General features: G+C 40.0%; 2 protein-coding genes across 2 annotated transcripts; one reads left to right on the top strand and one right to left on the bottom strand.

The window, feature by feature from the left end:
* Positions 1–1,122: 1,122 nt before the first annotated feature.
* ppil4 (peptidylprolyl isomerase (cyclophilin)-like 4) lies at positions 1,123–11,499 on the bottom strand. The gene is made up of 13 exons (XM_007556023.2): positions 11,410–11,499; positions 11,047–11,114; positions 10,306–10,370; positions 10,109–10,226; positions 9,860–10,002; positions 8,634–8,730; positions 8,408–8,524; positions 8,208–8,332; positions 8,010–8,076; positions 5,771–5,882; positions 4,375–4,471; positions 4,128–4,254; positions 1,123–1,449 (listed from the first exon to the last, which is right to left on the bottom strand). The coding sequence occupies exons 1-13, from the start codon at positions 11,477–11,479 to the stop codon at positions 1,237–1,239; spliced, it is 1,419 nt and encodes a 472-aa protein (XP_007556085.1). The 5' UTR covers positions 11,480–11,499; the 3' UTR covers positions 1,123–1,236.
* A 79-nt stretch (positions 11,500–11,578) lies between these two features.
* Positions 11,579–12,405, top strand: ginm1 (glycoprotein integral membrane 1). Its single transcript, XM_007556022.2, has 3 exons — positions 11,579–11,673; positions 11,797–11,868; positions 11,991–12,405. Exons 1-3 carry the CDS (start codon positions 11,602–11,604, stop codon positions 12,114–12,116), a joined length of 270 nt encoding a protein of 89 aa, XP_007556084.1. The 5' UTR covers positions 11,579–11,601; the 3' UTR covers positions 12,117–12,405.
* The last annotated feature ends 226 nt before the right edge of the window (positions 12,406–12,631 follow it).

Raw genomic sequence — 12,631 nt, forward strand, 5'->3', positions numbered from 1 at the left:
TTTATAACAGATTATAACCAGCTGAGTACTGGACCAGAGAGTCTGACCAACTCTTCAGCGCAGCATTCAGTACTGTTGACATTTTACTGAAAGGACTAAAGTCCAACAGAACCAACACTGTGGTTCTTCCACAGCTTATGTGGATGTCACTGAACACTTTGACGAGGGCAGTCTCAGTACTGTGGTAACCATGGAACCCAGACTGAAACCGGACATAAAAGCAGTTGGACATCTTTAAGACGCTGAAGGTTGGCCTGGAACTCTGCAGCAGTGATTTATCCACATTGTTCTTTTATCAGTGTAATAATAAAAGCCTGGAGGAAAACACCTGGTGAGAGCAACGAGTTCACCGAACAATATGGTGAATCACTGCTTAGTCATGATTTACTGTTTTCAACAATGGCCGGTTTGGTTTGAATAACTTTGTATCTTCAGTAAGTAAATTTCTTTCTATTTTCCCAGACTAAAGTTAACCTTTGTTAGATAATCTGAAAGATTAAAGTGTGAAAGAGTTTTCACAGCACTACAATCAAAAAAGGGACACATTCAGCTTATTTACAATTGCACAACAAAATGCAAACAAATCAGTGGTTAATCACCTCAATCAATAGTTAGAAAGATTATGAACTAAAAAGGACAAGTGGTAAGTGTGCTGGTTAGAAAAATATTTTACTATCCTTGGCATCAAATTTAAAATGTAAATTTTCAGCTGAGTTCAGATTCATTTGCTAAAGTTCAATCTTTGTAACTGGAAGTTTATTAAACTTCCAGATAAAGAAGCACAGCTCTGAGACTCGGCGTGACCCTGCAGACAGAGGCATGAGCTCTGACATGTGGGTGGAGGGAGACACCAGTGGTTTCCCTCAGCAGCGTGGGGGCAGAGGGAACCCGCCCACCAACTTTCCATACAGACATTTCTAAAATGCACCACCCCCCCAGCAGTCAGCGGCAGGTGGGACCTTGTGCAGCTTTTGTTCTAAATGCGTCAGTCACCAGAGGAAGATGCAGAAGAAGTAAACAACATGGCGATGAGGAAGTCTGTCATGGTTACAAAATAACAAAAAAAAAAAGTAGAACTGATAAGACAATTTCCACATCATAGTGAGTCTTTCAACGCACTTCTTTTGGTTTAGTTTGGTTTATTTATCTAGAAATTGTACAATTGATGTCATTTTCACTTTTAGTTGGGCGATTTTTAAACAAAGGTCAGAGTTAAAATAATACCAGCCAGTTCCCTCATCTGAACCTGCTCCTGTCTTTATCCTTGGACTTCCTGGGCGAGCGGCTGCGGCTGCGCTCTCTGTGACCTTTGTCCCGGCTCTCCTTCCCGTGTTTGAGCCGGGACTTGCTGTGTTTGTGCTCTCTGTCTCTGTCTCTGGAACGCGAGCGTGAGCGAGAGCCCGAACGCTGGCGCCCAGACTTTCGGTCGCGTCTGCTCTCCTCGTTGTCCTGGAAACGAGAGCAGAGTGAAGACGGTGAGAACCGAAGTGGGAGAAGACAGACTGGGACTGACGTCCAAATGTCCAGTTAGAAGGAACGAGGAGGACATTTACTCCTTTGATCAAGTTTGAATTTATAGGAAAGACTTTTCTGCCCAGTTAGAAATGAACTGGTCCACTTTTTTCACTTCTGATACCGATACCGATATCTGAGGTTTAGTATCGGCCAATACTGATCCGATACAAAAAAAACAAAAAAAAAAAAAACAGCAGAAGTGTCTTAAAATGTTATTTTTTTTTTTAACAATAAATGTACTGAATTACTAATTCAGTACAGCACATTAACACCAACAGCTTCACCAGTTTGGTCAAACATGTAAAAACAAAACAACATGAATTTAGTCAGTCAGTGAGTAAATTCAGTCAATGAAATATAAATAGTAAAGAAACAGAAACAGGTCGACTACCTCTGGTCAAACATGTAAAATAAACTGCAACAAACCGTGTTTGAAATGGTTGAGAAAGTGGAATAAGAATTCTAAATAAAATATAAAACAATTAAAATATAGAATTAGACTGAACGGATTATAGATCTGGAACATTGTCACAGACACCAAAACTAGAGTTTTAGTTCAATTTAATACAGATATTAGTATTAGATTGGTGCATCTCTAGTTTTAAAGCCAGAAGATGAGCTGACAGGAGAGAGAGAAAGAAATAGAGAGCGCTCAGGCTTCTTGGAAGAGGAATGAAACAAACTGAACAGTGATAAGAAAGTTATTAAAGGAACAAGGAAGTATTCACAGGAGAACTTTAGCATTATCTGCCTGCTGATATTTTTCCTGGCAAACGATAGGTGGTTTTCCTGACAGGTAATGAGCCTGAGGTCGGCTTCTTCGTCGGTCAGCCTTCATTCCAAAAACCCATCAGCGTTCCTGTCAGACATCTTCTGCATTCCTGCAGATCAAAGCGATATGACACAAACATTTCCTGCAACGCCACTTCCTACCAGACTAGAGAACAGTCTGTGTGGCCATTCACCACAACATGGTGCTGACCAGGAAGTTCTCAGTGTCAAAGGTCAACAATAACTCCATAACTGCCTGTTCAGACTGGAGGAACAGTCAACACGCTGGTGATTCTCAGTCGCTCCACGTAAAACTATCTGGACTGCTGAAAAATAAAACTAACATGTGACATCTCATTCTGCTGACTGCACCGCTGGGTCCCTGGGAGCCCGAAAACAGCTAAAACAAACGATGCGGTCATTTATCTACATGATAATAAAATCAGTATAACAATAAAATCCTGGGATATTTAACATCATTATGTAACCCTGCTAAATAATAAAAAATACATCCTCCACCTCAAACTACACAAAACAGCTCATAATAAACAGTATCTGCTTCTTATCAGGTCTTAAAATGATTCCAAAAATAAATAAAAACAACACACACACATACACACACACACACACAAGATGGAGAAATAAAGCAAACATAGCAGAAGCAGAGAGACAGACAGGAGAAAAACATGGGAGAATGAAGCATGGTAGTGGCAGACTGATGATGTGGGTCTGACTCCTAAAGAAAAACATTTAGAACAGGAAGGAGACTCAGAGTCCTAAAGTAGAATCTTCACAAACGTCTTCCTCTCTGGGAAGGCAGAGGAAGCTCCTCACACACACACTTCTCTTCTTCTCTTCTCTTATTTTAGATTCGCTTGTTTTCCTCACACCATGCTACATGCTCCCTTATGCTAAAGTGTCTTATGTTCTGTTATGAATACAAATGCAACAACCCTCTGTGACGGACTGACCACCAACATGAGGCTTTAGGGTTCTGAAGATAAACATTTTGATTCATTGTCTCAGTAAATTTCAACTAATGAGGTTGAATAAAAAACAAAACTCCATGTTATCAATAAATTTGAAAATATGATTAAAAGCAGTTACTGTGTGCAGCTTAGTGACATAAATCACACAGCTATAAGTCAGGTATCCTGAAGACGCCTGTTTCAGATGGGAATGTTTTCCAACAGTAGTATTTGTGTTTGGGGCGTTTTGAACACTGTGCAGTTACAGGGAAAAAAAGGAGTAGTTATCTTTTTTTAAAAAAAAACAAAACATTTTTATCCTTATCACAGTAGTACCACAAAATAATATTGAATTCTAAGTCCATATAGCTGTCATTCACCCTGCAGAAGGAAGGACAGCTGATCATTTGAACAGTGGTGGAAAGAACAGGTCTGATCTATCTGGGTGCTCCACTAGAGCGGGCGCCAAACAAAGCTAGAGGAAAAGTTATTTCCAGTCAGCATTTTCTGTATTTCACAACTGTTTGTGAAAATAACATGATCAGTATCAGAAGCACTGACTAGGGTCACCCACACTAAAGGCTGAAGGAAAACAGAAGAGAGAATGATGAAGATGTTGTAGGGATGGAGTAAAAAAGCTACAATGAGTCCTCGCCGCTGCATCGGAGTAAACTACCTCAAGTCCAGTGAGGTGGAGACTGATTGGGTCATTACGAAGTTGAAATTGATTATTTAGTCTAACTGCTGATGTCTGGATGTTCAGGAATAAACAGAAACACCACCAATCTGGGCACCTGCCTGGCAGCAACACGTCCAGACTCACAGGATACAATACGACCTGTGAGCTCACAGCTTCCTGGTTAAAGAACTGACCTTGTGCTTTTTGGATTTCCTGCTGTCCTCATCGTCTGAATGATGATGGTGTTTCTTGTGTTTCTTCTCAGGGTGCCGGTGGCTCATCGCCGCCTCCTCATCCTCGATTAGCAGGTCATACTTGGAGCTGTTTGGAAGGTTACGGAAATCTCAGAAAAAGAAAGGCAGTGGATGGAGACGGGCATGAATCAGAAGAATATCAACAGGAAAATAAAACATTCCCAGGCATGTGAACACAGAAGGATACTCTTGTTTGGGCTTCACTTGATCCTTCAGAGCCAGCTTAGAACGGCTCTCCAAGTCCTTCTCGTAGGCCTTGAAGTCATCTTTAGTGTATTTCCCACCTAGGACACACACACAGCTGTTCACTTAAAGGAGCAGTGCAGACTTTTATACGTGAAGTTCTGTTAAAGGTTTAGAAACAGCTAAAATCTTATCTGAGTTTATCTTTATGTTAGCATAAATCCAGACTAGTAACGGCTAGTCTGACCTAGAGGAGACTTCTACTAAAACAAAAAGTCTCCAAGGTGCCACACAGCTTATGGAAACACTATTTATGAATACAGAAGTTATCCTTATTGTATATTGGCTGTTTATCAACAGGGAAGCCTGTGATTACATCTCTAGGACACAGACATAGGAATGTCCTGTGCACCACTAATAAACACTCTGTGTGAAACACTGACAACAGAGTGTCCAAAGTCGGTCCTCGAGGGTCGGCATTCGATTGGATATTCTTTAAATAGCATTCACACAATTTATAGTTATGTTCCTTAAAGGCTAAGTAGGGTTCCATCTTTATGTTTCTGCACAAATTTTGAAATTTTTGTCAAAATTTTGACAAAAATTTCGTGTGTGTGTGTGTATGTATGCATAGACATGGGAAACATGTCTAGTCATAAAAGGGAACTAACCTTCTTTTAAAAGTATCTTAAGAAATTGACTCAAAACAAGCTGCTATGCAAGAAGCTGTTAGTTGGTTGTTAGCTAACAACATGTTGTTTGTTGTTAACTGTTATCTTGTTAGTTAACAACAAGTTAAAAAGTTGTAGTTAACTTGTTGTTTTGTCAAATCAAGCTAACTAACAAGCTACTATATCTTGTTACAAATTACTTCTAAGTTAGTTTCGTCTCATTTGAAGTTTACCAAGATTTACAAGCTAACTTTTCTAAGCTTGTCAGTGGTGGGGTTACGTTTTCACTGAGGGTCAGTTACCCTGTAAATTGGTGTTGTTTTAGGTCAGCAGAGGTTTGCTTTGATACTGGCTTCTTTCTGACTAGCTGTTAGCTTTAGCCTCTGGGACCAGCTAGTCTAGATTTATGAGAAATGCAGAGCAATCTACTGCAGATACGATACCAACTGCTTGTAAACTTCAAAGAAATTCATTTCAAAAACACTGAGCTGTCCCTTTAAAGTAAAAGAAACAAAACGAAAACAGAGAAACACTGCTGTCACTCCCACAAACTGAGTGGAAAATATTATCTAACCTTTTAGTACGTTTTTCTATTATGTTACATTGTTTGATTTTGTATTGTGAGGCGTCTTTGAGTACTTTTGAGTACTTAAAAAAAGCGCTATGTGGAAAAATGTGTTATTATTACTATTGTTATTAAAAGTCCAGCCTCAGGACCAGCATGAGTACCTTTCCCTTTCCATTTGATCTTTGCAACCGACTGGCTGAAGTCCACATGGATCCGTCGGTCATCAATCAGCACGTTGTCCATTTTGAAGTAAGCCTTTTCACAGTCTTCTTGCTGTCAAGAAAACAGGTTTAAATATTGTAAAGTTCAATGTAAAAAAAAAAGAACAATGTGACAAAAAACTCAGCTCTAATTTGACCAATAACAGCAGACCTCACATAAACTACCCGCCTTATGCACCTGCTGAACGTACACTGACTATGTTCCAGATATTAAATGATATGCAAGCTCTTAAATATCTTCACACAAAAGGTAAAGGAAAGCCAAAAGCTGCTTTAACTGGCTGCCCATATTGGGAGGAATATGATACCAGCTGCCAAGTTCAGGAACCCGGAATAAAAACATGGATTTCATGTAGAAGCAGGAACATTTTGCTCCGTTTTAATGTGCTGTGGAAAACCCCTGGCTCCTCTCTTATCTTTCATTTTCAAGGAGTCAGCTTTTTCTGGCTTCTTTACAAGAACCGTTTGGTGTGACGCACCACTGGCCAAGCGTGAAAGTCAACATCTACCTAAAAGTATAGCATCCTCTACTGGTTGCACAACGCATTGCAATAAGCTCCTTCAGAGCCTTGATTCCGTTTGTCGTTTGCAGTGAAATTCCTGCAGCTCCGTTATTCCCCAGATAAAAAGTTCACAGGGTTCACCACTGAAAAACAAATTGTGCAAATATGATCTTCCCTATTATCTTACCTATCTGACCTAATCAATGTTGTAGGACAGGTTTCACGTTTCCAACCTATCAGCTCTTATTTCCACACTGCAGCAGTTCTGAAGCACACCAGCGACAGGCAGGATGTCAGACCTCTTTTATTTGCTTCACTTTCCCTCCTCTGTCATAATGACTCCAACAATCTGATGGGATCATAATCAACATGTCATAAACAGAGCAAACTGAGTTTATGACTGATTTCCAGACTTCACATCCTGCAGGGTTTTTCCACCTGTTATTATTTCCCTTATAAAAACTGGAGGGTATATATACGGAAAAACAAGATGTTATCAGCTTATGTTTCCCAGTGAACCAGAACATGCAAAAAGCACATGAAGAAAAACTAATTAAAAGGAAAGTCGAGTGATTCGAAAATCATGACAGAGTTTGTTACAACAGTGCATCTAAACATGTCTGACTTTATAAAGCAGAGCTGAGCTTTGGATGCACCTTCACCATCCATATTCTTACCATAAATCACATCACAATCCACCGCTAACCTACTGCACACCTCACTACTGTCTTTCTGTCATCTTGACAAGTTTAGGCCAGTGGTGATTACTTATTATAAATTGTCCCAGAAATTATTGTGATAAACAATAACTTTGTCTTTTTGAGGCCATTTTAAACAAATATAATGATAAGGGGATAATATTGCAAGCACTGTCTCTCAAAGATCAATAAACTTTCATTTCCAAAAGAAGATTTAACACTGTGACATTTTTAAATGTCCGAAATAAAATGACTAAAACAGTAAATTAAAAAACATTATGAAGTCTCAACAAAACAAAAATGTGCCTCAAATAACAGCCATCACTGTCTATGATAACTCTGAAGAACCTGAATTGATAAAAGTTACAACATTTAATTTCTCTTTGGGATCAATAAATTATTTTTTAATTTAATCATCAGGCTCAGATTGGAAAAACAAACAGCCAGTTAGGACCTTAGTGAAAACATTTATTCCTTTTTTGCAAAATTATGCATTTGTAAAGTAGTATTTTGTTTTTGTTTTCTTTTTGTAATGTTATTAATTTACCAAAATAATGTGAATCTGAAATGTTCAAACTGACCACTTTGTATTATGTGTCAAATGTTTGCAGTATTTTCTAAATGCAGGTCTTTCAATAATATTAAAGGGCAGCATCTCTCTAAAGATGAAGCAAACTACAAAAACAAGCATGCGAATGAAAATTATCGCACTCATTTTCATTTATCGTGTGATTATGTCATTTATTGCTAATTTAGGACTGAAAAAACTACAAATATAGTGGATGACTGGAAGATCCTGCTGGCTTTGACAGTTTGGCAACAGAAGTGAGCCGGTGGCAAAACAGACATCCTGCAACTGGATGCAATTTGCATTTATGCAAAGAAAAAAAAAAGTCAACTATCAAGGGGATGTTAGCAGTGAGTTAGAGGGCCAGTATTAATAAGGCCTTATTGGTGCATAGAGATGATGCTGCTCACCTTCTCAAACTCAATGAAAGCGTAGCAGAGGGAATCTCCAGTTTTAAAGTCTCTGATGATCTCACAACTACATAGAAAAAGACAAAAACAAGTGTTCTGGTAACGTCAAAAGAAAACAGATGGTGACTACAAAATGTTCAGGCAAAAATCTTTAAAAAAATAAACAAAGACGTATCTGACAAAAATAAGAATCCTGACCTTTTTATGGAGCCAAAGCGTGAAAAGATGATCTCCAGGTCCTCGTCTGTGGTGACTGGGTTGAGTTTGCACACAAACAAAACGTTCTCAGGAGGCTTCACATCTGCGTCCGGGAGGTCCCCAACCTGCAGGGACACTCAGTGTGTCTTCAGTGTATCCCCCAGCTCAGCCAGAGGACTGAGAGCAGACGTGTGTCTCACCATCTCCAGCAGGATGGCCTGAGTCTTGGCTTCCTTCTCCTTCAGCCTCTCCTCCAGCTCCTCGGCTCCTTTCCCGTCCGTGTCGTCGATCACTTCGTCCGCTCCGATACGGCCGCTCTGCAAATACAAACACTGATTCACACAAACTACTGAAAGCATCTACGTCTGCCTGAGCGTCCCTGAGCCGCCCCATCACTCTGGTGAGAAAGACTGCGGCTGCTCTCACATCCAGCTGCTCCTTGGTGGGCTCAGGCGATCGATCGGGAATCGGCAGATCGGCAGGATCGTCGAACGGATCGTCCAGCACCACAGTGTGGTTTATCCTGCCGCAATACAACAGCAACGTCTCATGATCAAACCATAAAAATAAAACAAATCAGGATAATAAAGTAAGAAAAACATTTTACCAGGTTATAAGGGTTAGAAATCAGCTGATGGAACTAATAAATTGTCCTGTCACCTGACAGGACAAGGTCTCCAACCCTACAGTACTAGGCTCCGTCCACCTGACACGCGAATTTTTGCGCTAGGACTTTGCTGTCCTACACGGATTTTTGTGCACTATTTTTACCTGTTAAGAGTCTAGAATTTACAGGGTTTTTCTGTGCGCGCAATGACCCTCAATCACTCACCACTTTTACATAAATAGATAAAAAGTAAAGATAAAAACATTAAAAACATCGAAGATATCAAAAACCCGCACTCTAACCCTAATTTAGCCATAAGCAACTCTAAACAGGTGGGTTTTAAGTTGAGATTTAAAGGCTCTCAGTGTTTCAGCTGTTTTACAGTTTTCTGGAAGTTGTTCCAAATTTGTGGTGCATAGAAGCTGAATGCTGCTTCTCCTCGTTTGGTTCTGGTTCTGGGGATGCAGAGCAGAACCAGAACCAGAAGATCTGAGGGGTCTAGACGGTTGGTACAGCAATAACAGATCTTTAATGTATTGTGGTGCTAAACCATTCAGTGATTTATAAACTAACAACAGTATTTTAAAGTCTATTCTCTGAGCTACAGGGAGCCAGTGTAGGGACTTTAAAACTGGTGTTATGTCTCTATCTTCCTGGTTTTAGTGAGAACGCGAGCAGCAGCGTTCTGGATCAGCTGCAGCTGTTTGATTGATTTATTAGTCAGACCTGTAAAGACGCTGTTGCAGTAATCAATGCAACTAAAGATAAACACATGGATGAGTTTCTCTAGATCGTGCTGAGACATTAGTCCTCTAATCCTGGAGATGTTCTTCAGGTGATGGAAGACCGACTTTGTGACTGTCTTAATGTGACTCTGAAGGTTCAGGTCAGAGTCCATCACTACTCCCAGGTTTCGGGAGTTTCGGGATCTCAGTTATCAAACAGTACAGTAAGCTAAATGAATTTTTAAAAGTCATTTAAAAAGCTCTTATCTAAGGAAGCCCAGTAGACGTAAGTGTGACATGGCCTCTTGGTTCCAGCTCACCTGATGTCCTGAAACGGGACAAAATCCTTATCAACAAAAGCCTCATTGATCTTGGTCAGGACGTCCAGCCCTTCTGTGACTTCTCCGAACACGGTGTGGACTCCATCCAGGTAGTCCAGGTTCTCCCCGGTCGTGATGAGGAACTAAGAAGAAACTAATTGTTCCAGTTGCACATCTGATGTTTTTTTATATTCCTGCCCTAAAAAAACAAGGATATGGCAGGTTTCTAAAAGCTCTCTTCTCATTCACCTGAGAGCCGTGCTGGTCATTTCCGTTGTTCACCATGGAAACCGTCCCCGTCTTCCTGTGCTTGATGCGCGGCACTTTCTCCGCGTCAAAGAAGCGCGCCTGGTCTCCATAGAGCTTGCTGCAGATCCGGAACACAGACAGGTTTTCAGTGTGCGCCGCCTGATTCCCAAACATCTGAAACCGTTTTACTGACTGACCAGAACACAGATTCTCCTCCACGGCCAGTTCCAGTAGGATCTCCAGTCTGCACAATGAAGTCCCTCTGAGAAAGACACCAACATATCACACAGTTTACCAGCAAATCTGAATGCAGAGTCACACTTCAAATATTTCAGATTTTTATGGGATTTGTTTTTAGTACAAGCTCCAAATGTTACGCAAAGCTATAGTACTAATGTAGCAATCTCAGTCCAGTAGATAGAATTTTAGACAGACTAAGGAATTTGGAAACTACGGAAGAGGATTAGGGCCACTGGAAATTTTTTTTTTTTTAATTCTGATTTTAATCTCAGAATTCTACAATTAAAGTCAGAATTCTGACTTTTTTCTCAGAATTCTAAGATTAAAGTCAATTTTTTTTCTTTTTTCCAGTGGCCCTAATCCTCTTCTGTAGGAAACAGAGAAGTGTATGACTTTGACACGAAAAAGTGTAATTACCATGTAAGATTTGGAGTAGCCAGAATGTTCAGCTTTTAGATGAAATTGGAATGAAAAATGTATGTGATGTCTGTTTTACTTGGGTTAATCTGCTATATTACATTTGATAAAATAATTAAACATTAACATCCTTCCACAGCTGTGCGAACGTCAATGATAGCTCTGACTGTAAGCTTGGCCTTTGGCGCCCTCCTGTGGAGGCTCGCTGAAACAGCATAGAGTTAGCAAAAAAGAACAGATTGACAGCGGAGACAGTTTGAAATAAGACAGCTTAGCATTACCTGCACATTGTGGATGAGGCAGTAGTTGTAGTATTTTATTTTGCATAATTTCAGGAAATTTAGGGAGGCTGAAAGAGAGCACAAATGTTTAGATGCACCTCTGGCAACATTAGAAATAATGTGTTTGGAAGTAAGATATGACGTAACTTATTACAACTGCACAGCAGTTGTAACACTCTACTCCAATTAGAGTAATTCTGGAACAAGATAAAACAAAAGCTGAATGAAACATACAACAGACTAGCTAACCACCGAAGCTAATACCGCCATATTCTGTTCATAAGCGCTCTTGTGTCTCGTTCAGTTATGAACGAGCTAATATGCTTACAAATAGTTCTGGGTTATTGTAATATATAGCCTTACTTTTAGGTCTTTCCTCGGTGAACAAATCAATTACAATATCCCCCAGCGTTGTTTCAAGGAGCACCGCCATACTGACGTTTTCACTTCTCGCGAGAAAAACAGCAGAACATTCCGTACGCCTGCGCAGTTCGTAGGTGTGCGCAACGGTTTTTCCCGATTCTTCTTTTTGATGGAAGAGAACTAAAAGCGGATATGGCGAGTCCCACAGTTTGTTTTATTGTTCTTCTGTTTGTCGCCGAGTCGACGACAAAGCAGCTAAACACGGTAAGAAAAAAAGAGGTGTTTTGTGCGGTGTTAGCTTCGTTGTTAGCCTTTCCACTATAATGTAGCAGTGAGGCGTTCGGGTGTTTTTTGTTTTTATTTCTCACCGAGTTGTTTTTATCGCAGGAAAATATCCTGATTAACGTGACAGCAGGGACACTGACAGACAACGAGCTGCAGCAGTCCAATAGCTTACAGGTAAATTTATGGCCACGCGGGAATAATTCCTAAGATTCCTCTGTTTCTGGGAAATCAGGAAGGGGGCTCATGAGTCACTTCTCTGTTTTTTTTTTTGTTTTGTTTTGTTTTGTTTTTTCCAGATAAATTTAAACATATCAGTGGGTGAAGAGCAGGTGCTGGTCAATGAGATCCCAGTGGAGCTTTCAGGTGTCACTAGGTTCAACTGCCAGGCTCTTCTCTGTGAGTTTCCTTCACTTCTCCTTTGAGCTTACAGAGCTAAAGCTAAATGATCCGCCTGTTAGTTTTTCCTTCCTGTAATCTTTAGAACTGGTTCTCCAGGCTTTCTAATGGGCCATGTTTATTTAATTATTTTTTCCAGCTAATATCTCTTTGGAAATCGTATTTTTTTCAGATGTTGCTACCCCTCTATGAACTTTAGCATCTCCTCTACCATCATATAAACAGAAACAGTTCAGGTATTCATCCCTGTTGGATCGTTTATTGCTTCCACAAATCAAACATGACCAACAAAATTTGACTTGTTTGACCACAAAATGTAAAAAAAAAAATGTTTTGATGTCAAAGGAATGAACCAGTGAAGGCCCTTCCACACGCTGCTGTCTTCACTGTAGTTGTTTTTGGTGATTGCAGGTTTGTATCTGAAACTCCGACATGCTGGTGCAGATTTCAAACTAATCGACTTTCTATTTGTGAGCTGTTAATAACAAGATACCTATTCCTGCTTTCTGCATGTGTTGAATATTCATCTTGCTAAAATATT

The sequence above is a fragment of the Poecilia formosa genome, unplaced genomic scaffold (genome assembly GCF_000485575.1).
Source record: "Poecilia formosa unplaced genomic scaffold, Poecilia_formosa-5.1.2 Scaffold75, whole genome shotgun sequence".
NCBI lineage: Eukaryota > Metazoa > Chordata > Actinopteri > Cyprinodontiformes > Poeciliidae > Poecilia > Poecilia formosa.

Excerpts from the sequence above, each read along its gene's own strand:
- ppil4 (XM_007556023.2), bottom strand. The coding sequence starts at position 11,479 with ATGGCGGTGCTCCTTGAAACAACGCTGGGGGATATTGTAATTGATTTG. Across the intron at positions 11,115-11,409 it reads CACCGAGGAAAGACCTAAAA|CCTCCCTAAATTTCCTGAAA; the intron begins GTAAGGCTATAT and ends GCTCTCTTTCAG. Across the intron at positions 8,731-9,859 it reads GTCCCGTTTCAGGACATCAG|GATAAACCACACTGTGGTGC; the intron begins GTGAGCTGGAAC and ends GTATTGCGGCAG.
- ginm1 (XM_007556022.2), top strand. The coding sequence starts at position 11,602 with ATGGCGAGTCCCACAGTTTGTTTTATTGTTCTTCTGTTTGTCGCCGAG. Across the intron at positions 11,674-11,796 it reads CGACAAAGCAGCTAAACACG|GAAAATATCCTGATTAACGT; the intron begins GTAAGAAAAAAA and ends TTTTTATCGCAG. Across the intron at positions 11,869-11,990 it reads AGCAGTCCAATAGCTTACAG|ATAAATTTAAACATATCAGT; the intron begins GTAAATTTATGG and ends TGTTTTTTCCAG.